This window comes from Suncus etruscus, chromosome 15 (genome assembly GCF_024139225.1).
Source record: "Suncus etruscus isolate mSunEtr1 chromosome 15, mSunEtr1.pri.cur, whole genome shotgun sequence".
Classification (NCBI taxonomy): Eukaryota; Metazoa; Chordata; class Mammalia; order Eulipotyphla; family Soricidae; genus Suncus; species Suncus etruscus.
The window spans coordinates 69,439,022-69,464,907 of record NC_064862.1 but is presented as its reverse complement, the minus strand read 5'-3'; the positions used below and the strand labels follow the sequence as shown (position 1 = coordinate 69,464,907).

General features: G+C 46.1%; 1 protein-coding gene across 1 annotated transcript in view; it reads left to right on the top strand.

The window, feature by feature from the left end:
* Positions 1 to 14,912: 14,912 nt before the first annotated feature.
* The window catches only part of LOC126029918 (autism susceptibility gene 2 protein-like), a 173,738-nt gene continuing 162,764 nt past the window's right edge, over positions 14,913 to 25,886 (top strand). The window contains exons 1-2 of the mRNA XM_049788156.1: positions 14,913 to 15,101; positions 15,426 to 15,680. Coding sequence (XP_049644113.1) covers positions 14,913 to 15,101; positions 15,426 to 15,680 — 444 coding nt within the window. The remainder of the gene's footprint in view (positions 15,102 to 15,425; positions 15,681 to 25,886) is intronic.

The following is a 25,886-nucleotide window of genomic DNA, read 5'->3' as shown; positions in this document are numbered from 1 at the left end:
GCTGTTTTTCTACCCTAGTCCTTCCCTTTGATAAGTGAAATTATCAATCAAATGTCTATTCTAAAACTTCTTTTATGAAATAATAATTCTTTCTCTTCTAACTATAAGGTTATTAAACTACAAGGTCAGTATGATAGTATAGAGAGTGGGTAAAGCATTTACCTTGCACATGGCCAAAAATTCAATCCCTGGTATCCCAAATGGTACCTGGAGCCCACCAAGAATGATTCTTGAGTACAGATCCAGGAGTGACCTCTGAGCATCATTGGGAGTGACCCCTCACAAAAAATAAAGTAAAAGAAAGTTATTGAACTATATAAAGTTCTGGGATTTTAAGATTTATTTATTTATTTATTTTTTAGTTGTTGGGCCACACCTGGTGACGCTCAGGGGTTATTCCTGGCTATGCGCTCAGAAGTCCCTTCTGGCTTGGCGGACCATATGGGACGCCAGGGGATTGAACCATGGTCCATCCTAGGTTAGTGCTTGCAAGGCAGACACTGTACCTCTAGCGCCACCATGACGGCCCCTTAAGATATTTCTAATTTTATTGTAAGTGAAAAGATAGACTGGGGCCAGGATGGTGTTCAGCAGTAAAGAACTTTCCTTGCATATATGAGGCCCTGGGCTCAATCTCTGGCACTGATAATAATAATAATAATAATAATAATAATAATAATAATAATAATAATAATGAAAAACTGATAATGTTCCCCTCTAAGTTGGAGCCATTAGTTGAAGACAATTCTCATTAGCTGCCTTGGTCATCTTGGTATCTACCTACCGAGGCATTGGGAGAGCATATGTTCTCTGCATGTATGAGGTCCTAGGCACAAACCTGAGTTCCTTGGGAAAAAAATTTTTAAAAACCATCAAGTGTAAGAAACTTCTTCAACTTTTTTTCCATTTACTGACAGTTTTAAACAGCAGGGCCATTCTATTGTTAGACCTAACCAAATTGTGCTTGTCAGCAGTTACCTATTTTATATTGATTCCCCCCCCCAATAAAACCTATCTGTTGCTGTTTACTCTTTTTTTTTGTTTGGGAGCTACAACTGTGGTACTCAAAGGCACCATATTTTGGGGTCCCTCCTAGGAGTGTGCAGGGAATCAAGCAGTGCAAGAGATTGAGCCTAGGCATCCTATATGCAAAGCATTTTTCTGCCCCTGCAAAGCATCTTCCTGCCCCGGCTATGTGATTTATTGAATCACACCCTCCAGCAAGAATTTTTTCCTCGGTAAAATATGTTGCTAGGTAAAACTGAATTCACAGATTAAAGGTATATTGTCTTTTCTTTAAATAAATTAAAATTAAGAACACGGAAAAATAAAATTTGGAAACTGCTCTCTTAATAGGCAATCCTGACAAATGTCAAATTAACAAAGATCCTCCAGATGACATTTAGATGAAAAATTTGGCTCTGGGGGATTAAATTTTTCTGGAGACAAGAATTCTTGTCCCTGAGCAATTTGCTAATAAAAAATTGGTGCTGTCTTATTTATTCCTCTTTGCCTTAGCTCATCAGAAATCAAGTTAGCAGTCTCTTTCACTTGCTTACTGATGGAACATTCCATCACATCATAAGGCATAAGTTTCAATCCTACCCTGTGGACGGATAGGACAGAGAGGTGCAATTAATAATTCATTTGTTGAAGCTTTTCTTCCAGTGGTCTATAGTCTGTTTTCTTCTGACATGAGTCAAGCTATTTAATGTGATAGAATCCATCTTCTAGGGCTTTCTCCATTCAGGCTAAGTGATTGAATTCACGGTTCCACTGATTTAGTGCCTCATTTGTCACTTTGTTGAGGAGAGGGGCTTGGACCTATGCAGTGGGGAGATTGGCTGAAGTGGGAACTGGAGAGAACCTGCCCCTAAGCCACCATTTCTTTCCTCTTCAGACATGATTCACACCCAACCTGGAAGCAGCAGGAAGAAAATAGATGAGGCCCAGCTGCTCTGCGAGCAGACTGCTGGGAAGTTGGAATGTTTGCAAGCCAGGAGATGCCTGCCGTGCCAGGCTCCAGGCCTCAGATACCAGGCCCTACAGTGATTCAGGAATCCACAACTTAGTGCCTTCAAAACTACCAGCCCTGGCTTTGTGGATGGAACCACATCTCTGAAATAGATTGGGCCTCAAAGCAGATTTTTGTCTTTCAGCAGCCAGCAGCCCAGAGCCCATTAGAGTGAGAGACTTGGTGGCTTCACTCATGCAATTCGCAGCAGGGAAGTTTCAAAGAGGAGAGACAGGGTGGATTCCTAGTGGCCTGGTACTATGCAGATGTGCTCTCTACAGTATCTTGGCCCCTGAAAATGGGAATGGGGTAAGTGGAGTTGGCCTAGCATCATTGCTTATCCTTCCCCATGCCTAGTACTACATTTCCTATTTCATTCTTCAGACAGGAAAGCAGGCCCAAAAGTAGATGAAGTAGCTTGGAAAGTGGGCAGTCTCTGTGATTTTGCTCTCATAAAACAGTTCTAAATTCAACCTTAGGATTTATGAGTAATGTAGGGCTTCATTGCAACACACCCAAGCTGTAAAATGGTGCTGGCTTGCAGAGAAGGTAGGTTTTGATACAGTGATAAATAAATGTCTTCAGGCAAATGGCAAATTAAAGCATCAGGGCAAATAAGAGAGTGAAGAGGCATTGAACAACCAGGCTGTAAACTGGATTTCTCTGTGACTGAGGCATCACTATGGAACCAGCAGACAAGTGTGAGGAGCCCAGGCAGCCCCTAAATGTGAATGTAAAGTTTTGTTAATTTGTGAATTTGCCTCAGTAGGTCCCAAGGTCTCATATAGGTTTCCAAGTAGATGCTTAAGAAAACCATGAGGAATCTGTGGTGGAATAGATGTGGTTTGCCATCAAATGTGGTTCGCCTTGAGAACCATGAAGCCACCAGGAGCTGTGGTCCCACCATGAGGGCACCGTCTTCCTGACCTCCTCATTCACCAACCAGAACCTTAGAAAACTCCCCCAGTACCAGACAACCAGACCAGATTTTTATTCAGCTAAGGTTTGGGGGAAACCTTCACATGTGTAAGAGAGATTTGACAATGATTTTATTTCATCTTTGTACTGACAATTCTTTGAGGTGACACCATTGATTCTCTCTCCCCCCCATAGTATGTATATATACACATATATTCATATATACACACATGTATATACATATATACACACACACACACACACACACATATATATATATATATATATATATATATATATATATATATATATATATATATATATATATATACACTTCCCTCTCCTCCCTACACTCATCAGAGTTTAAGGGACCATGCAGTGCTGGGGACCAATCCCAGCCTCCTGCATAAAGACCTCTGTCTAGCCCCCAACAGCCCAAGCATATACTGACAGTTCTTGACTTTAAAGTCTGTGTATTTGATGTTGTTCAAACAGTTCAGACTGTTTTAAAGCTGCTGTCTAATTCCTCACCAGTCAGCTAGGCATCAAAGGCAGTGCCAGATTCAATCCTTGGTCTGTGTCTGGCCACATCTGCATTTACCCAGAACAGGGGAACCAGAACTTGAGCACTGACCTGCCCAGCCCTCTTCTTTGCCCAGGAGGCCTGTAAGGGTGAAGCACCACCACCACTACCATCAGCCCGCCCAGCTCACACATATGAGTTAGCAGTAGAGAAAAGAAGCAGTTTCTTCCTACATTCTTACTGAATAAAGAAGTTAAAGACTTAAGGGAATTAATTTTATGCAGAGCTAGAGGCAGGTCCTTACTACTCCCAGGGAAAAAGTGTGGGGTCAGAGGGAGGACCACCTCCAAATATAGACGCTCTCTTCATCCTCCTCATCTACTTCCTCCCAGTGCCTCTCCACCTTTCCAGGTAAACTGAAAATATAAAGCTCCTGGGGTTGGGACCCAGCCTGCAGAGTTGCCTTCAGCACTTAGGAATTTGCATTTGCAAGCCAATGGCTGCTCTCAGGAAGTGCCAATATTTATTTCTATGCTCCAGCTTAAGTGACCAGGCATCTGGGACAAAGAGGGAGGCTGGGGTTCTCCCTATGGAGACGAAGCTAGGGGAGTGGGGGGAGGCTCACTTCCCTGAGTCAGAAAACCACAGAGCAAGGGAACCAGGGGGTTATGTTACTGTCAGCTGCCTTGTTTTGTATTTGGGGGGTGGTACCACATTCAGCATAGTTCAGGGGTTGTTTCTGGTTCTGTACCCAGGAATCACTTCATGGCAGACTATGGACCTTATGGGGATGGAACCTGGGTCTGTCGCATGCAAGGCAAGTGCCCTACCTGCTGTACTATCACTCTGGCCCAAGCTGCCTTCTTCTTGACTCCCCTAGAAAACCTGTGTCCAGAATCAAAGGCTCCCCCCCACCCCCGAAAAAACTCTTTCTTGTGAGTAAGAAAGAACCCCATTCGGGCCCGGAAAGATAGCACAGCGGTGTTTGCCTTGCAAGCAGCCAATCCAGAAACTAAGGTGGTTGGTTCGAATCCCGGTGTCCCATATGGTCCCCTGTGCCTGCCAGGAGCTATTTCTGAGCAGACAGCCAGGAGTAACCCCTGAGCACCGCCGGGTGTGACCCAAAAACCAAAAAAAAAAAAAAAAGAAAAAAAGAAAGAACCCCATTCACCCTATTCTATTCTGCTACTGTGAAGTAGCCGCAAACACTGGGTAGGTATCACACAGATTGTATCCCTAGAAAATGAGCCAGCAAAAGTATGTCTAGACAACTTGTCCCTTCCCTCCCAAATCTCTTTGGGTTAAAGATAGGGAGAGATTTATTTTTTTAGTACAATGTAGCACCAGCTCTTTAACCTTTTGTCCACACACATATTGCCTGGTTGAGGGTTAGGTGAAAGGTGTGTCATTTAAGAGAGCAGCATACTCAGGCCTAGGGAGGGCCCTGACTGGCCTCTCCAATGCCAGGGCCCCACAGCCGCTAGCAGAGCTGCACCATGAGCTTAGAGAGGGGGAAGCACTTAATTAGTATCCAAATTTTTCCCTTTAGTTAAGTCTTATGGTAAGATATCCCAGAGATTATATTTTTAGCAGCCACTTTAAAGAGACGGGGGAGATTAATTTAAAATTGATAATCGCATGGCAGCACCGCAGCTTAACAAGCTCAAGGTCTGCCTTGTGGAGCTGGCTGCTCTCCGGGGACTCGGGTTCAATTCTCTGTGCTGCCAGTTGAAATCAGAAATCACAACCGCAGTGATTAGCAATGAATTCCCAGATCTCCAGGCCTAGGGCCCAGGGAACAGGCCTGTTTTCTTGGTAGCCAGTAGTTAACCCCTTCATGGGAGGGGTGAAAGTCAAAGGAAATGATTCCTTTGTTTGTTTGGTTTTGTTTTATTTGGGGGCCTCACCTGGCAGGTACTCAGGGCTTATCCCTGACTCTTTGCTCAGCAATCACTCCTTGGGGTGCTTGAGGGACCATATGTAGTGCAGGGAATTGAACCCAGCGAGGGTGTGTGCAAGGCAAACATGTACCTGTTATATTGTCTCTCTGATCCTGAGAAATGATTCTTGGGATGAGGTAGAACTTGGCTCCCATTTTGAGGCCTGTCAGTTTTGGGGTGACATGCTTTAGAGGAGTGATGGTAACTATCCAACAGCCCTGCTTTGGCCTGTCCCAGCCTGCCCTGTGGTATCCATGACCACTCACATCTCTGCCCTCCTTGGGTCATTGGGCAGCTTGGGAAAACCAGGAGAGCAGTTGTTTGCGGCAGGAACCAGAAATCCACCTTTTGCCTTCTCCCAGCTTGCTTTCTCTCTCTCTTTTTTTTTTTTTCAAATGGCCTCTAGCTAGCAGGTGGACAATTATGGATAGTTTTGTAGAACAGCAGTAAGGAGTGTTAATGAGCTGCAGGATAGCAAGCGCACACACTCTCAAAAAGAAAAAATTAGAGAGAGAAAGAAAGAAAAGAAAAAAAAGAAAGGAAATATTTTCCCTGCAGGCCAAACAAAATTAATTTTAAAAATTAATGGAAACCACTAATGCTGCAAGTGCCTCCATTAAATTAGGGGCCTGTGATGGGGCTCTGCTGCATTTTTGCCATTGAGTTTGTTATCTAAGAGGTGTTCATTGTTTGTTACAGTGTGAAAAGCTGTTTTCCCCCAGATAAGCTTGTTCATTAGTAAGCTGGATCTCTGCCACCACCCCGATTCTTTACCCTGCCATTACGCCTTGTAGTATAAATGCAGACAGCCGCCTTGCTTCTAATATCAGAAATGTACATCAAAAACATCCAGTCTGGTTGGAAATGGCTTCAGTCTTTCCCAGGGTGAAATCTGGGGGTAATTCTCTCTGCTCCTGCTGACACCACTGCTTTAGCAGACAGGCCCTGAAAAGGGCTGATAATTATTAAACAAAGTATCTTGTTTCCCACTGAGGTCTCCGGCGCGCTCTGTCATTAGGCTGGATTTATTTCTAGGGTTTCAGTCACGCTGTGACAGTTTGGGATTGATAAGTTCTGTGTTTTAATTTCAGGCAGAAATGAGACCGGTCAAATGCAATTTGGGCGGGAAGAGCTTAGATAAAAGGGTTTGTGCATCTTAATGCCAAAGCCCTGCACCAGGAGAGGGCTCTGGGGGGCGTGCTGAGGCTATAGCAGAAGTAGAAGTCACCCCACAAGGCAGGTCTCCCAGTGCGGAACAGCAGGCACTGGCCTAGCCTCTGAGTAGAAGCAGGCCAAGTCGGGGGCACATGGGAGGCACACAGGAAGCCAGTGCTCAGATGTGAATCCAGGGTCTTCCACCAGTCTAGAGAGGTAGGTACCACCAGACCCCCGCATTTGGCTTCCTGAGTCTACTTGGGGAATTAGCAACTGCCTTATCCTCAAGAGGCCTTTGGCTTCTATTGCCAGACTGAACCAACAGAGAATTCAGCCCTAGTTCCGATCTCAGGGGTGTATCAGTAAAGGAACTGCAGACCAGTTTGGGGCCAGTCTTCCCCGGGGCACTCTAGACTCCCCATGGGACTGTGGGTATTGTGCCCTGAGCATTGACAGGCACAGTTCTATAGTACCCTTGGAATGAGAGCTGCACCTTCCCTCTCCCCAACTCTCCATTCACTGAAGAGAAGACTATGGTTCTCTTTTTATTTTATTTATTTGTTTGTTTGTTTGTTTATACCCGGCTGTGTCCAAGGCCTACTCCTGGCCCTGCACTCAGGGATCACTTTTGGTAGACTCAGGAGATCAAGTGGAGTGCCAAACAATTAAATCCAGGTTGAACACATGAAAGAAAAGCCCCTTGCCCATGGTACTAGTTCATCAGTCCTTACTGTAGTTCTCTATAAAGACTTGCACAGACTTAGGGTCAGAGAGATAGGACAGGAATTAAGGCACTTGATTTATATGCAGCTAACTCTGGCCTGACCCCATATGGTCCCCCAAGCATAGAGTGATCCCTGAACACAGAGCCAGGAGTAAGCATCAAGCACCGCTCAGTATGGTATGGCTCTGTCTGAAACCTAAATAAATAAATGTTGAAAAGGATAAAACTTACTGCCTCATTCTAAGCAATCCATTGTTCTAAAAGCAAAAGCATTGAGCCATCATACCAATCAGAGCTGCTGTGGCCAGAAGTGACCACAATTGTACAAACTAGGACAGATCCAGTTTTGCAGTAGTTGTTAACTGAATCCTAAAAGGAGGCTACTTTTATTGTTTATTTATTTAGTGGTTTTGCTTTGTTTGGGATCACACCCAATGATGCTTAGAGCTTACTCCTAGCTCTGCACTCAAGATCACTTCTGGCAGTACATATGGGAGCACCGCATATGGAAAGCATATGGGATGTTAGGAATCAAACCCAGGTTGGCTGCATGCAAAGCAAGTGCCCAACCTTCTGTGCTATCTCTGCAGCCCGCCCCCCAAAGCATGCTAGTTTGGAGGCTACATGATATGATCCCCTGAGACACCATCCAGGAGCCAATTGGGTCAAGGCAAACAAACCATACTCTACCCAGTAATCAGAACCTGTTTGGGGCTAGCAGTAAGTGCATGCTTTGCAGCAGAGGTCTTCTGACCAACATCCCACACAACATACCCTTCCAGCTTCTTCAATGGGGCTCTGTCACATCATGGGGTGTAGCCCTGGAGGTCCCTGAGTACATCGGGGTGACCCATAGTAATTCACAGTATCACTGGCTCAAGTGCCGCCATATTGTCGCACCGAAGCATTGATTCACTTGCCTGGTGTGCAGAGAACCACTGAATGTGGCCACTGAATGAGACCCACTGCACACCTCTTGGAAACCCCGATTTCTTGTTTTAAAGTTGTAGAAGGGCACAATGCAACAGAACCAGTGAAATTAAGTTTATAGACATGCAGAGAATGTGTGGTGAGAGGATTGGATTCATGAATTCAATAAATATCATACCATACATAATAAATATCAAATAAGTGTTAGTATCTCCCTGGAGGAGGCATTTGAAATATATATTTCATAAGCTAGATGGTGGCTGTGGAGTTTTTCTACATATATTTTTATCCTTTCTCCTACATTTTATGTAACCAGAAATATTATATAATTTTTAAGAGAAGTAATAAAAGCTTTTAAGACAATAATGATTAGACCAATGAGAAATGAAGGTATCAAAATATGAGTGAGTGAGGGAATGAATGTGTGTGTGTGTGTATTTGATTCTCAGCAACACATATGGTCCCCAAACCCTACTAGAAATGACATCTGAGTACAGATCTAGGAGTAAGCCCTGAATACAACCAGGTGTGGCCTCAAAACAAGACAAACAAACAAGCAAGAAAAAAAGAGTATTCTTGTTTGCTACTGGGCATGTAGTTTTAGGAAGCATGAATGAACAAAGCTCTGCATTTGGCCTCAGGGCAGAGCTAGCCTGAACCTTCCAAAGCAGTGTGGAGACCCACTTGGAAGTCACAGCTGCCTGGCTCTGATTCTCTTGGGTGAAACCAAAGCTTCAGCCTGAAGCCTGGCCCAAGGGCAGCTGCTAAGTCCCGGAGGGTCAGCCTCCTGTCCATGAGGTCAGCACTGCCATTGAGCTTCCAAAATCTCTCTCCTTCTCACTTCCACCATGGCAGTACACAGCTCATTTTTCTCTGTACCTGCTATCAACAGAGGAAAGCACACAGAGAAATGTGCAGCTTTAGGGAAACATGAAGGTGGAAACTTGGGGCCTCCAGCTCTCCAGTATCCCTCAGAGAGCATATGCTGATCTCAGGACTCACCATGTGGATCTTAGCGAATCTTCCTGGAGCATGTTCACAGTGAATCAGCTCTAGTTCTGCCCAGGGCACTGTTTTGTGCAGTGGCTTTCCTGTACACACTAGGACTGCAGAGCTAAAAGCAATAGGACCAGGGTGCCAGGCAGAGAATGGACTTACATCCCCATTCCCCATCACTTGTCAGCACTTGGCATCTTTATGGTTGATGTTTATTTTCTAACATATTTCTGAGTTCTTTGGGTATAATATTAGTCATCCTGATACACTTAAGACAGTGTCCAGGAATAGCACAGGAGATAATGGCACTTGCCTTGCACACTGCTGACCCAGATTTGATCCCTAGCATCCCATATGGTCCCCTGGGCACTGCCAGGAATGATCCCTGAGTGCAGAGACAGGAGTAACCCCTGAACATTGGCAGATGTGGCCCCCCCAAACAAAAAAATAGCATAGCTAAAACACAAATACAAACCAAAAAAGTGGGGTCAGGCAGCCCCAGAAAGACACAGGTTCCCAGCAGAAATAAGGCAAGAGAGTCTTGAGAGTCTTGAGAGGATGGAATTTGAGCTGTGTGATATCTTATATTGTTACCATCTCAGCAGGCCAGATGACGATTTGGGACCCCTGACATGGTGATCTACATACAGCAAAGGGTTACTGTGAACTATATTAATTGTTGACATTGGGTTAACACTGTCGATTCCAGCAATAGTTAGTCTTTTCTAAACACATACTGTGTCCCAGGAACTTTGGTAAAGCCCTTCATTTAGTTATGGGGTTTGGGTCCATACCCAGCAGTGCACAGTGGCTTCTCCTAACTCTATACTCAGGAGTCACTCCTGATGGCTCTTGGGGAATAATAATGGTGCCAGATATTATGATGATCAGGGTTGACTGAATGGAAGGTATTAATACAAGTGCCTTAATCCTTGCACTACTCCTCCAGTCATTCACTGGAGTCATTCATTTTGGATTGTTTTCTTTCCAACAAACACTCTTTGAGGTAGGTATTTGAATGAGCATATAAACTACCGCTTTTGTGTGTCAAAAAAAATGTGGCAATTTTATATGATGCATAGTGACTTTTGTTGAAAATTTAAAAAATCAGCAATTTCCATATGGCTCCAGCTAATTACCTTTAGTATCTGGTTTGCAAATGGAGACATTCAGGTGTTCAAACTTTCTCAAAGCTGCTCAGCTAGCAGGTGGCTGAGCTGGGATCTGGAGCAGGTCCCACAGCTGCTATGACTTGGGTGACCTGCTTGGGTGGGAGATGAGGCATGACTTTTTTTTTTCCTGGTCTCAGTGTTCAAATCAGTTGTTCCAGCCTGAGCTCACTCTAAGATCAGAGATGGCTGGTCAAATGGATGAAATGTTGCCTGGAGTCTTGGGTTGTGCTTGTGATGCTCTGTTTAAAAAGACTCATCTGTAGTGAGCACACCAGCAATCCAGGAGCTGAAAAATCTCTTTAGGATGTCTGTGCCTCTCTCCAGCAAGAAAGAAATCGGTGTGTGCCAGCAGAGGTCTTCTCAGCAGGACCTGGCCCATTAAATGAAAGACTTCCATGCTGGGCCAATCAAGAGAGACCTGGACAAAAATCAGACTCTTTCCTGCCTTGGAAACCCATGCCTTGCATCTGTAATTCATCTGTTAAATCAAGTGTGCAGCCAGTTCAGCACAGGGGGGGATGGCAGGGAAGGGAAGAGACAGGGGGGAGGGTCGCCACTGCAGTTGAATTTCTTGCATCAGAGTCAAGTTCGGAGAAAGAAGCATGGCTGTGCTGGCTTCTTGGCCCTTATGTTTTCAGCAAAGAGAAAGCAGCGGGAAGGATTTCTGAACACGGATGCGCTAGTGGAGGCAGGTGAACAATGGAAGAGAGAGACAAGAAGCCCCGGGACTGAATCAAACCCAGTGCTGCTTGTGCCTTTCAACACGACGGAATAAAGTTTAGAGGGTTTTTAAGGGACTCGTAGCCATTTTTCAACTTTCATTTTTCATAATGTCACAGATAATCTTTTTATCTATTATCCACTGGCTCCTTTCTGAGCGGCATTTGCATCAAATAGTGCTGAGCAGAACACGGCTGTCTCTAGTGGGAAGCGGCTAGGAATGAAAGGTTATTCACTCCCTCTGCTTGCGCCCGCTTTGTTCTGGCTTCTCACACTTTGCCTTTTTTTTTTTTTTTTTTTTTTTTTTATAACATCTGAATTCGAGTATTTCTGGGATTTTTTTTTTCCTTTAGAAACCCTCTACTCTGAGATCTAAGCGTATTCATACTCCAACCTCTGGATCAGGGGTGACAAAGCTTCTCTGACAGTGAAGCATCTCCTTTGAAACGTTGGCCAGACACCCCATATCACCCCAAATCCCTTCAGAACTTTTCCTACAGAGGCAACAGCTGAAAGAAGGTGGGAAGCCTTGTATTACCCCCAGGCAGAAAAGGATTCTGCTGAGCCTGAGCTGGCTTCCTCAACCCCCACAACAAGGACAAGGGTGATGGCAGCCTATTCCTTTCACCTTACTCCCAGGGGAATTTTTGAGTGATCTTCAGGTTAGGGGATGGAATGAGGCTAAGCTCTGAGCCCCCAAGCTGTCCTGCTAGTGTTGGGGTGTGGCAGGGAGGGAAGGATTGAGGAAGGGAGGGGGACATGACATGATTTCTACTCAGCTGCCATAACTTAGCTCTTCCCCAGAATTCAGTGGTAGTTATGGCAAGGTTATGTGAGAAAGCTTCTCCCCAAAGCGCTTCCTCTCTTCCTGTAACTGTCTTGCCCACTACTCCCCACCACACCCATCTTCTCTGACTAATAGTCTATACTGCCTCCCTCATCCAGAGCAGTGATAGCAGCATATAGAGGGGAGACAGGAACCCAGGTCACTGCATCCTGCTGAGTCCCAGGTTCAGGTACTAGTGGCCTCAGAGAACAGTGGCAAGTGGCTGCTGACTTGGGACTCAGAACCAAGGAGCAGGATCCAAGAGATTCTTGCAGGTCCTTTGAGCTTTTGAGCATACTTTGACATGAGGAGGGCTTGTTGGCTGAATGTTTCAAGTCGGCCCATGTGTCAGAACTTCTCTGACTGCTCACTCGTTCCCTTAAGCAATTCTGACTGCAGCTGATGGGCAGGCAAGGTGGTGGCTCATCCCCTGGTTTGCCTCTCCAGAACTTTGAACCAGTCATTTAATTTATGACCGAAAAGAAAACTCCGTTAAATCCTCTCTCCACTCCAGGTCCTCATGAGTAACTGGCTGCATGTGAGTGCTCTGTCTCTGAATGTGGAAATCTCCCAGTATTGTGGCAGGAACAGAAAAACGTTTCTGAGTTGTCGACCAAACAGAACAGATCTGCCAGTCATCACAAACATACACGTAGCTGTGAGGGGGAGCTCCCTAGTCAGCAAGAGGCAGCTCTGAAATCCTGCCGCTGCCCGCATTTTCTGTGAGGAGCCTCAGATCGCTGTATTTATGTATTTATGACACTTTTGATCAGTAGAGTGGCTGCATAATTGTTTTTTATTTAACTTGCTCCAAGTTCAAGGCAATCGCAGTTCATGATTCGTCATCAGGATTTACAAATGGACTTACTCTGGTACTCAAGAGATGTGGGTTCTGGTCCCACCAGCCTCTAATCAGGAGTGAGGCAATGTTAGAGCCACTTGGAGTGGTCCAGTCCCTGTCCTGATACATTCCAAAGCAAGTGAGAAAGGCTAACTACTAGTGGGGGGGGCGGGTTGCACTGGGTGGTATACAGGATTTACTTCTGTGCTCAGGGATCACACATGTGAGGGCTCAGGGAACAGAGGATCAAACCTAGTAACACCTTACCTGCTTTCTTGACATTCTGACCCCAGGAATCTAGATTTTTCATATACTAGTGAGTATGCCAGTTTCCCAGTTCACAGAGATCCTGCTCAGTCCTTCTCTTTAACTCGTGGAAGTTACTGAGCTGGTTTTTATATTTCAGATTTTATATTTCAGCAAACAGGGTGCTACTTCACCATCCATAAAAGCCAGAGTACCTTCTTCCCATTAGCTGGATGGGAAGGCTGAGTCCCCTGGCTGACATTGGAGATGCAGGGCACTCACTGAAAAGTGCTCAGAGTGGGCTGGGGAATCTCCCTGAAGGATATCCTGAGTAACTGTAACATGAAGCAAAGCCTTTACCCTGAATAGGTCTCAGCCCCAGAAGCAGAGTCAGGAGGCGCCATTGGGTTGGGCCATCCCAGGCAGAGCTCTGTGCCATGACCTCTAGTGTCAGGATCACAGCTGAGATCAGGCTGGTGATCCTGCACAGCTCAGTGCTCCTTGTCTCCTGAGCCAGTGCTCACAAATCTTTTATGACCTTGACCCTTGCTCCATGTTCTCTCCCACATTCCAGGAGAGAAGTGATAGAGTGAGTGAGGGTTCTCAGTATGGATTGAGTAGCCTGGCAGGCCCCTTTAAATACCGGTTGCAGTTTCCACTCCTCCTTAGGACTCTTGGGCAATGTTTGGGAAGCACAGGGTCACTTAGGACTGCATCCCTGGCCAGGAGCAGGACTAGATCATTCGGATGCTGAGCTCTGCAAATTTAAGGGCCAAACACTAAGTCACCAGTCAGGAGGGTGCTGGGGCTCTTGGTACCCAGGATCCCACAGAGAGACTTGGAGGTTTCCCAGGCCTGAGCCTAAGGACAGCCACCAGCTCCTTCCCTTCCTTCCTTCCTTCCTTCCTTCCTTCCTTCCTTCCTTCCTTCCTTCCTTCCTTCCTTCCTTCCTTCCTTCCTTCCTTCCTTCCTTCCTTCCTTCTCCCTCCCTCCCTCCCTCCCTCCCTCCCTCCCTCCCTCCCTCCCTCCCTCCCTCCCTCCCTCCCTTCCTTCCTTCCTTCCTTCCTTCCTTCCTTCCTTCCTTCCTTCCTTCCTTCCTTCTCTCCATCTCTCCTCCCTCTGAGCCTCACTTCTGGGGTTATTCCTAGCTCTGTGCTCAGAAATTACTCCTGGCAGACTTAGGGGACCATAAAGGATGTCAGGAATTGAACCTGGGTTGGCAAGGCAAATGCCCTACCCACTGTGCTATGTATGGCTCAGGCCCTGGGCTACTTCTTTCTAACATGAGGGTTTGTGACCTTCAGGGAGCAGTGGAGTTAGAGAGATGTAGATTGATGGGGGGGGGGGGGGGAGGGCAAGGGTAAAGGTGACCTGTGCCACCATAGACGGGTGAACTTTCAATATGAGGCCTGGCTGAACCAAACTCAGTAGGTATAGCTCATACCTGGCTTGCAGGAGGGAGGCCTCGAGTTGGATCCTTGCTGCGGTGTGGCCCTGAGGATTCGAAACAGTTGCTGGATGCAAAGGCCTCTCTGCTTACTTAAGGAACATGGAGGGGGTTGTGACCGAAACTCAGAACCAGAGGTGGATGAGTCCATCTCATGCTCCTGTCCCAGGTTCTTTCGGACAGGGGGTGGCGGAGGTTGTGCTCCTTGCTCCCCTCTGCTGCTAGGCCTCCCTCGCAAGTTGTGGGGTGAACCAAAGCGCTCAGCTGGGAAAGTCTCCTTAGACGGCAAGCCTCGGGTCACCCCTGTGCGGTCCATAACCCGAGATGCCACGAGAACCGGGGTCTGCGCCGCATGTCCCTAAACCCACGTCCCTAAACTGCATGTCCCTAAACCTTCCAAGCCGAGGCCCCTTCACCGGGCACCCTGGGTTTCCTCCTCCATCCCAGGACATACGGCTGCATGGCCGCTGTGGACGGGCAGACCCAGTGCAGGCGGCGAGGACGCGTGCCCACTAGACACCAGCCTTCCCGCAGCCCCCCGCCTCGTCCCGCAGCCCGAAATGAGCCTGGCCCTGCCCCGACCCTCGGCGGTGGGGCCCGCGCGCGGCACGCCCGGCTCCGCCGCAGCCAATCGGCGCGGGCACCGCGGGTGACCTCCCCCGGGCCCGGGAATAAATTGCCAAGTTTCCCTGGCGGGGAGCAGTCCTCGGGCTAATTAGCACAGCCGGCCATGGGGAGCGAGCGCGGCGGGCCGGGCCGGGCCGGGGCGGGGCGGGGGCGGGCGGCGCGCTCCTCGGGGGCCGAGGCCTCGGCGAATCGCGCTAGTCGCCGCTAAGCTGCGGGCGAGGCCACCAGCCGCCCCGAGCTCGCTCTCTCTCTCTCTCTCTCCTCCGCCCCGCCGCCTGCACCGCACCGCACCGCGCCGCGCGGCCGGGGCGCGCCGTCGCCTACCCGCTCCAAGCCCGCAAGCTAGACCCTGGTCGGAACCGAACCAGGGAGCCCGGAGCCGCGGCCGCGATGTCCCCGTCGCCGGACTGGCCACCCGCCACCCGCACGTCTCGGGGCCGCGTGTCCCGCAACCGCTGAACGAACTTGCTCCTTTGCAAACGCCGCCGATCGATCTGGCCAGGGGAGGTTTTTGGGGTTGCGTCGTCGTCGGCTTCTTCGCCTCTGCTTTTGGCTTTGGGATTGTCGGGCTGATCTACCTGGATACGCGTCGCCTTTCTGGGTAAGTCTTCTTGGATCTCGGCACCCGCCCTTGCGCCCCGGGAACCCCTAAACTCCGGAGCCCCAAGCCTGGAGTCGCCCGGGGCTGGCGAAGAGGACGGAATGTAGACCACCACGTAAGCTAAGCGCTCTCCGAGTCCATCTTGCTCTCTCCTCTCTCTCCCTCTCTCTGATGGGGGGACAAATAGACTTTCATGGCAGAATTTTCTTTAAGCACATTGTCTGATAGGATTGGCAATTACTAACCAGGAAAATGAGTAGCAATTAGGAGTTCAGCCATAAATGAAAGTCTATTGTCCTAATTGAGTGGAATTACTGATGGGTAATGGCAGCGCTGAATTCTTCGGTTTTAATTAAGAGTTTATATAATTATAGTGCACTTTTTTTTTTATTTCTTGGGGGAGCCATGGGGTAGGAATTGAAATAACTTAGTGTCATGGTGACGAAACCCATTGAAGGGGGTAAGTTACTCGTGGGTTGCAATCCGTGTGGGTGCCCGGGCACACGTCAGGTGATCCGAGATGGATTTCTGATAAAGGGTTGTGCCAGTTTGGCCAAGTAAGACTTTTTCTCTTGGCTGTGAAAGTCTCCCGATGCAATCTGAGGGGGTTTCGAAATGGTGCAAGAAATCTGTGGCACTCACTGGCAGCCGGGCGCTTCCAGGGACAGCTGAGCTCAGGGATCCCCAGTGCAGGGCGATCCCCAGCTTCCTTCTCCAGTGTCTCTGTCTCAGGTTCTGTGCTGGAGGTAGCAAAATCTCAGGTGTCCTTGTTGTCCGCCCTCACAAGGGGCCCAAGTTGCCGCAGAGCGTGGAGTGCGGAGTCTGCAGCTAATCTTTAATTATAAAGACGTCACTTTCCTATTTAGTGTTGTCTTATTTCCTTCACTGTTATATTCTCATGACATTGTTCCCCTCGTGGGAAGCAGGGAAGCTGGAGAGAAAAACCTTCTCAGAGGATGATTTTCTTGTAGTTTTGGTACATGGCGTTCTGGGAATCTTTGAAACCCCCAGATGGGTGTTTGATTTTGCTCAGTCGCTCCAGCAGATTTGGAAATCACTAAGTTTCAAGCACATTGGTTAATAATCAGCACTGGGAATGACAATATTAATCTGTACCCCCTCACTCCCTCTGCTATGAGGTCTGGCTTGGGCAGCTGTTCTTATTGCCTAGTACAGGCTCAGTGCTGTTCGCCTTTTACCCTAGAGACACAGCGGCAGGGAAGGAGCTACACACCTTGGTTTTGAAGGCCTGCAAAGCACTTACTTGGAAAATGCACTTGTGTTTTAGGTACAGAGAGACGCTTGTGCCCATGGTTCACTGCCACCCTTCCAGGTGCTTTGCAGGTAACCTGGAACTGAGAGAAACAGAGGGCTTACTGCTGTGCCAGTACTACTCTCCAGAATATTAGAGCTTTCGGGCATCTTCCAAATTCTCCCCAGCCCTATCTTGGCATTACTGCCATGAAAAGCTGATGGTGCTGTACCAAGCTCCTGGCTCTCAGAACCACTTCATTGGCTCTTTTTTGGGGTGTCTGTACTGTTCCTCAGGCACAGAAGACACTGACGCTTTCATTGTTCCCTGAACTTGTACAATAGGCAGATTCTTTCTTTTTAAAAATTTTTGTTTGGGGGCCATACTTGGAGGTGCTTACTCTGATAGACTCAGGGAACCAAACATATATGATACCAAGAGTAGAACCCCAGTCAGTTGCATGCAAGGCAGGTGCCTTCGCTGTTGTCCTAGCTCTCCAGTCCAATTGGCAAATTCTTGAATATCCAACCTGGATGGGAATTTGAGACCGACAAATTTCAAGAAAGACAGATTGCCAGGATACATAACTTTTCACAAGAGGCCGTTATTAAAGCCGAATCTCATATTTCCCTTTTCCCCTGGGCATTCTCACCTCTAAGGAGAACTAGGTCAGTGTCTCCTATAGTGGCTGATGCTCACTCCTGGGTGAATGCTATAATAATCTCAGGGAGCAGTAGTAAACTTGGGTGCAACTGGAGAGTGTTTGCTATTTGCTTAAAGAAGGTAGATGTTTCAAGGGAGCAGTGTTGAGAGCCATGAGTAATTTTTATTCTGAAAACAGGAATTATAGATCAAATAAGTTTGGAAGCCTCTGAGCTAGGTAGTGGAAGGAAGAAGCTGTGGGTAACTGTCCTCTAGAAAAGATGCCAGTCAGGGAGAGTGAGAGGGAAATTATTGATGTTGGTGGTGGAAAATGCTTACTGGTAAAGGTTGTTATACATTGTATATCTGAAATTCAATTATGAATAACTTTATCTGTAAAAACACCTGTAGTATGAACGACCTTGTCACCATTGTGTTTAAATTAAAGATAATTGAAAAAAATTTTAAAAAATGGTGCCTGGCTTAGTCGCGCCCAGGATCTGCCTTTGAAGCAGTAGATTTCTCTGGTGTGATAGTGTGAGTTTCCTTCTGTAAAAATATCTTTAACATCTGATCCCGAAGTTCCTTTCTTCTTTTTATTGCTTAAGTCTGTCATCCCGACATTGATCTAAAACCAGCCTAAACAAATAAAAAAGCTTAGAGACAAATTCAAGAGCTCCCAGCAAAATAGAAATAGGTTCAGGTCAAAACAAAATTCTAATGGTCTAACTCGGAATTCTAAGTTTCAGGCACAAAGTGGCCTAGAAGTGTTAGTGTACAAAGAGCTCTGAGCAAGATGACAACCACAAACCTCCCTCTTCTCCATCTCCACTTGATTGACTTCTGCCCCCCTCAATCTTGGGTTCCCTGAATGGGCCCTGCTGTTGAATTGGTTGCCTCTTGCCAGTTGCACAAAGCAGATGGTTCACTTCTGCCCCAGTGGGGCCCTGAAGCCAGTGTAACAATAGAGAAGAGATGCAAGGCGCAAGTTGGTCTGGCCTCGGTTCAAGAGATTAGATGAAGTACCTGAAAGACCTTGTTGAAACACTTGCCTGTAACCTGGTTTCCCAAACTTGATCTCCAGAGCAGGTGGGAAAAACCTTCTGTGACCTTGAAGATGTTTCATCTTCACCAGATGTTTAGTCAGACTCTTCCCATCATAGAACAAGAAGAGGACAAGAGTCAGGCGGCCTGCGGCCCCTCAATGTGAACCGTGCAGTGGCACCAACGAGAGTGTGTTAGAAGTGTTCAACCCTTAGGACCCAAGAGATACTAAGTGCTTGAATTCAAGTCATGCATGAGCCTTGAGCACAGAGTCAGGAGTACGTCCCACATGCTGTGTGGCCTAGGAGAGAGAGAGAGAGAGAGAGAGAGAGAGAGAGAGAGAGAGAGAGAGAGAGAGAGAGAGACAGAGAGAGAGAGAGACAGAGAGAGAGAGACAGAGAGAGAGAGAGAGAGACAGAGAGAGACAGACAGAGAGAGACAGAGAGAGAGACAGAGAGAGACAGAGAGAGAGAGACAGAGAGACAGAGACAGACAGAGACAGAGAGACAGAGACAGAGAGACAGAGAGATACTAAAACTTTTGATTTATCACAACAAATGTACATGGTAACAAGATTTCCCTGATGATTTGTTGGCTAAATGTCAGCTCAGACCCTCATGAGGTCAAGTTGGGTTGGCCCAAGTTATAGCATCTTCCAGAGTGTTCAGCAAGCAGAAGTATACTGGTCAGAGCCTGTAAGAGGGCAGGATCTAAAGGGGCTGCTAGAAGGAGAACTCAAGCCTGAGAGCCAGACTTGGGTTCCCTAAGCACATGGGCAACTCTCCACTAGACTGAGTCTCACAATAGCCGGGGTCCTTGTCCAGCCTCACCTACGCACTTGCTGACTCTGTTCCTGACTGGACAGCAGAACCTTTACTAAAACGGTGTCCACCACACACATCAGACATGGCAGAAACATTGCTCTGGGCCAGAGCTTCTCAAAATCTACCTGGCTCCTGGCCAGCCAACCCATCAGCATGGGGACCTGTCACATTCCTGCGCCCCACCCTGGCCTGCTGAGTCAGGGCGGCTCAGCACCCCTGTTTAAACAAGTTCTCCAGAGGACAGTTCTGTGCCCTAAAGATAAACACTCCCCTAAGACTTCCTTTTGGTGTTTTATTTTTTTTTAAAATAAATTATATTTATACATTGTAGCTCAGGAATAAAGTTTGGTAGGAGTTGTTTTCTTTATTTTTTGGTCCATGCCCAATGGCTCTTAGTCCTGCCTTGATGCTCAGTGCTCACTCCAGAGGTACTGGAGGGTGACCATAATGACCATAAGAATCAAACCTTGGCCTCCCACAAAACCTGCACAGAAGAGTTGCACTAACAGTCCCTCCCCACCCAGCTCACCACATTCAAAGATATGATTTACTTCTTTTTAGTGAGTACCCGCCTTTGTGCAACCATCATTGGTAATTCATTTTGATCTCTCACTAAACCTCTCCCATTATTATCTCCCCACACTCTCCCAAGGCTACAGCTCTAACCCACTTTTTTCTGCCTCTGTGGATTTGTTTTTCTTCAATATTTTATACAAAGTGAATACTACATATGTCACCTTTAGTGTTTGGTTTCTTTCACATTGAATGATGGTTTCGGGGGGCTGGAGTAATAGCACAGCAGGTAGGGCTTTTGCCTTTCTTGTAGCTGACCCAGATTTGATCCTCAGTGTCCCATATGGTCCCCCAAGTCTACCCGGAATAATTTCTGAGCAGAGAGCCAGGAGTAATCCCTGAGAGCCACTGGGTGTGGCCCAAATATATATATTTAAAAAAGAATGATGGTTTCAAGATTCATGCATGTTGTAGCACATATCAGTCCTTCAGTTTTTTGTTTCACGCTTAAAAAATATTCCCCCTTCCCTACATTGCTTCTGTGGGTGTGATTGGGGTTGGGTCTGCTCAGTTATGGCATTTGTAAACTTGGCTGCGATGCTCACAAGAGATTCAGCATTTTAAACTGATAAGCAATCTACATTGAATTATTTATCCATTGATGAACATTTGGATTATTTCTGATTTTACTTTTTTGCTAAATACTACTTCTAAGAACACTCATGTACAAGTTTGTGGGTTTGTGTTTGGACCATGACCTAGCTCTGTACTCAGGGATCACTTCTAGTAGGGCCCAAGTGGGGTACAGGAGTTTGAACCTGGTTTGGCCACAAGCAAGCAAACATCTTAATCCTTTACAATTTCTTTGAACCCTCATGTATAAGATTTTTTTCCCTCTCTTCTGTACAAATTTTTTATGTGAACCTATTTAATTTTAAATTCTCTTTGGCAGATACCTAACTAGAATTGCTAAATTATTATGAAAATTCTAGGTCTAGCATTTTGAGGAACTTCCAGAACTGTTTCCCTGGAAATGCTTCCATGATTTTACATTGCCACCAGCAATGTATGAGAGTTTTACTTTCTTCACAGCCTCGCCAGTACTTGCTTTTATTCATCTTTTCAGTGGAACCATTTCAGTGCACGTGATGAGGTAGTAGCTCTCTGCATTTTTATTTACTTAGAGACTATTATCATCATTTTTCTGGTCTGTGCACCATTTGTATCTCTGTGGAAACTTTCTTGCATAGGTAGCCTCTTACTCCAAAAGAGCCTAGGGGATATTCTGGAGTCTCATTCTCTGTAGTTACTTTGGCTTCACTGTAAAGTTCTCACTAAGTATGGGAAAGTGAAAGACAGAGTGCCCAGTGGCAATGTGGAGGCAATACTCGGTCTGTTGCAGCCATTGGCCCAGCCCTGCTGGAGTTGCTGGCATAGAGTGAGTTAGGCTTGTGGGAAGATTTTGTTCAGGCCAAAGGTTGCTGGGAAGATGAACAATTTGACCTGAGAAAAGAGGACAGCATGCCCTCAATGGGCTCCCCAATATCACGGCCCTGCCAACCTTAGAAAGGTAAAGGGATTCATTCTTGTTTCATCACCCACACAGTGACTTGTGCCCTTTTAATCAGTATTTTATTGCTTCTTGAGTAAGTGAACAGCATGATTCACTCTGCACTGAAGGTGAGAATAAATACCTTGTTCATGCCCTTGGGGCCAAAGCGATAGAACAGCAGGTAGGACACTTGCATTGCACGGTGAGCCCAATGGATCCAGGTTTAATCTCCAGTGCCCCATATAGTTCCCTTCAGCACTGCCAGAAGTGATTCCTCATTGCAGAGCCCTGAGCACTGCTGGGTGTGGGTTTTAGGCTTAAAAAGCCCCAAACAAAATAGTAACAAGAATAAACTTTCTTCATACCCTAAATAGTCCCACTGATTCCCTATTAACATTTCTCTGGGTGGCAGTGCCAGGTCTCCCCCAACCCCCCAGGCAGGTAGCACCTCTATGTCCCTCAAAGTTTTTGAGACTAGAAGACAAGCCCGCAGAGCTTCTAGCAGCTTCTGCATGTTGAAACACTGCAGACTGTGGACTCCCATAGTGACCTGGGCTCACAATAGAGCCATTCAAGGGAACTTCTTCCTCATACTCTAGCCTCACCAAAGCCCCTGCACTTTTGAAAACAAGGCCACCCACCACCTTACCTCATGCTGAGTGCTCTCAGGCCTGGCTGGTGTTACCAGGACTTTACCTGGTCTAGAATCCTTACCTGGCAGTTTGACATCACAGGTTGCTAAGGATTAATGATGGGATGTTTTGATTCTCCATCTATAAGCAGATTCTCTCCCAGGAGTTTCTGGGTCTCAGGGCACCACTCACTGGTGTTTGTTTAGTGCTGGTACCATGTGTTCCATTGTAGTAATATCTTCCACACTCTGTGACATCACCCTGGGCTCATTGAAGAAAAGTGTTTCCAAGTCTGTAGAGAGGTTGAAGCATTAGGGCAGTGCCTGAATGTTTTCCGTTTGGGGATTTTTGTTTGTTTGGTTGGTTTCAGTGGTGCTCACTGAAATACTCTTGGCTCTGCACTCAGGAATCACCCCTCGTGGGCTCAGGGGACCATATGGGGTGCTGGGAAATGAAACCAGGGTAACCATATGCAAGGCAAGTGCCTTAACTGATGTACTATCACTCCAACATATTTTTCTAGAGAATTGAAGTATTTAAGTCACTAGTGTCCCCTGCCAGTTTCATTGTTATTTGAATTTATATATGTATATATAAATATTTTTTTAATTTAGGGGAACATGTGTCATGATATGACTTGCATGTACTATGAAATGACTTCTGCTGCCATGAATGTAGTTTGTATCCACCAGCTCATACAGAGACAAGGAAAGAGAAAATGAAGAAATCCTTGTGATGAGAACAGTTAGGGATCATCCTCAGCTTTTATGTGTGTATCACAGAATAGCATTAACTGTAGTCATGTTCTATCTGACAGTCTCTGTCATCCCTAATTCTTTTGTATCTTATAACTGGAGGGATTCTTCTTTTAATCACCTTTCTCTAGATCAGGGGTCTTCAAACTTTTTAAAGTGGGGGCCGGATTACGGTCCCTTAGAGAGCTGGAGGGCCAGACTATATGAGCTACTAATCCCTACTCACACTGCACATATCTTATATAAATAAAATGAAAACCATTTATAAATAAACAGATCACGCACCAGTATTTCAATGGGAACTGTGAGCCTGCTTTTGGCTAAAGAGATGGTCAATGTCCGGTTCCATATTTGTCACTGCCAGCCGTAACAAGTGATGCAAGTGGGCATCAGTTAATCTTGATCTGGTTGGAGATTTCAGATGTTTCATTCTTGAAAAAGTCTGTTCACAGGCATAAGTGCTACCAAAGATGGTTACCATTTTGAGTGCATGGTTCCTGATATTTGGATATACACTGAGTGTATATGCTGGCAGGTATCTTGGCAACCAAACAGTGCTCACTGCTGGCGGGCCAGATCAGACTCCTCTGCAGGCCCGCATGTGACCCGCAGGCTGTAGTTTGAAGATCCCTGCTCTAGATGTTCCTTTCCTCCACCCTATCCCATATATCTAGTAACCACTGACTGCTTTTTTCTTTTACTGGATTAGGTATTGTGTGGGTTATAATACACATCTGAGTACAACCATTTGGATTTTGTCTTTTCTGTCAGCTGATTTTATTTTGCACCATACCCTTCACAGCAGTCCATGTTGCTAAAAATGGCCAAATTTTCCTGGTTTGTTTGGTCAAGCATGTCTCATTATGGTGTGTGCACATGCCCACATGCATAAACCCAGCTTCTTTCTTCTTTCCGCCCTCAGTGGGGCTGCCACTATGCCTCAGCTCTTGTACACTATGCTGCTGTTTTCTCAGAAGTCTTTGTTAGATCTCATCTTTGGCCACAGCCCAACAGGTGTGAGGGAGGTGATACCTCCTTTTCACTTTGACTCTAATGATTAAAGCTGATGAGCATCTATTTCTGTTCCTTGGCCATTGGTGTGTCTTCTTTGGAAAAAAATATCTGCTCAAGTTGAAGACCTTTTTACTCTTGAGTTTTCAAGTTCTTTAAATATTTCAGATGTATGAGATGATCTAGAGATAAGATACCCTTATCACACTTGCGGTTTGCAATATTTTTTTCATTCTGTAGATGTCTTTTCACTTTGTTGATTATATCTTTTGCTGTGCAGAAGTTTTGTGCTTATTTATTCTTACTCTTGTTGCTTCTGCTTTAGGAGGCATATCCAAAATTTACAGCTAATACCCTTATCAAAGAGAATTTCCTGCCCTTTCTTCCAGCAGTTTCATGTTTTCAGGGCCTCCATCTTTTGTGCATTTTGAGTTCATTTTTTGAGTGCTATTATATGAGGGCTTGGTTTCTTTCTTTCATATCCAAATATCTAATCTTGGACCAGAAAGACAGCAGGTATGGTTCTTGTTTTGCTTGTGCCTGACCCAGTTTTGATCCTCTGCACCATATAGGTTCTCCTGAGCCCCACCAGGAGTGATTCCTGAGCACAGAGCCAGAAATATACCTTTGGACCACCAAGTATGCCTACCCCCAAGTATCTAATCTTCCTAGCCCCAGTTATTACAGAGACTATTTTCCACGTTGCATATTCTTAACTTCCTTATCAAGTAAGTTGGCCATGTCCACTGGGGTATTATTTGGGCTCTCAGTTCTGCACTATCAATCATTTGTCTGATCTTATGCCAGTATCATTACTATTTTGATTGCTGTATTTTATATTATGGTTCATTTCAGGAAGCCAGATGCTTTCTGACTTTTTTTTTTACAGAGCTGCTGTGGGTATTCAAGGTCTTTTTGTGGTTTCATACACACTTTAGGATTAGTTTTTTCTGCCTCTCTAAAGTGGATTCATTCAATAGATTCAATTTGGTAATAGTCATTTTAACCATATTAATTCTTCTGGTCCATGAATCTTTTCATCTATTTGTACTTCTCATATGACTTTCATAACTATCTCGTAGTTTTCAAAGTGGTTACCTCTCACCTCTTGGTTAAGAGTCGCTGTTTCTTGGACTGCAACAGGAAACCCTGGAAAGGCAGGATTATAGCATTTGTTTTCTGAATAGCCCACAATTGGATCGTGACTTTCTGGTTGCTCTGCTCTGCTGAGCTCTTGAAGATGCCTCTTAGATAAGGCTTGAGCCTACAGAGTCTCTGATGAGTAGGTCTGACTCATTACAGCTCTCGGTTAAACTCACAAAAAATTTAGAAGAGATGAATCCTGAGAGAAGGAACTCTATCGTGAAATGAATTATCCTACCACTCACCATTCATTTTCTCTCCCAATCAGAAATTTTGCATACTTATTTCTTGAAGCCTAGTTATATCTGTGTAGGATGTTTCACTTCTCTTATCTTTTTGTTTGTTTACCTTGTATAGAAGACCAAGACATGGAAAGGCTCTTTGAATTCCCACACAGCATGGTTTTGGGTAGAAGCAGAAGTGACCCGTTTCTTTCCGTTCTCTTTTCTCTTTTGTACATGTTAAGCAGGCCAGGCACAGGGACCTACAGGTTTCTTAGTATCCTGTGGACTGAGCTTGCAATAAAATTTTTTCACTCCCACTTTCCCCAGATGCCCTGTCACCTTTTGCTGATGCTCCTGGTTTTTAGACACTGAAAAGAGCCTCATTCGAAGAGGCTAGCCAGCCACACTGGCACACCAAGGATATTGCTTCATGCTGGAAAAGGGCCCAGTGTGTGACAGGTTGGTGCCTAGCCCATGGGGTACCCTCCTGCTGATGCCAAGTCAGCAGTTAAGATAGACGTTTCAGTTAGAGAAGCTGCCAGCCCAGGAGCAACTCCCCAGCGGGTCAAACCAGTACTTTTCAGATCAGCTGCACAAGGCCCTGAGCCTGCCTG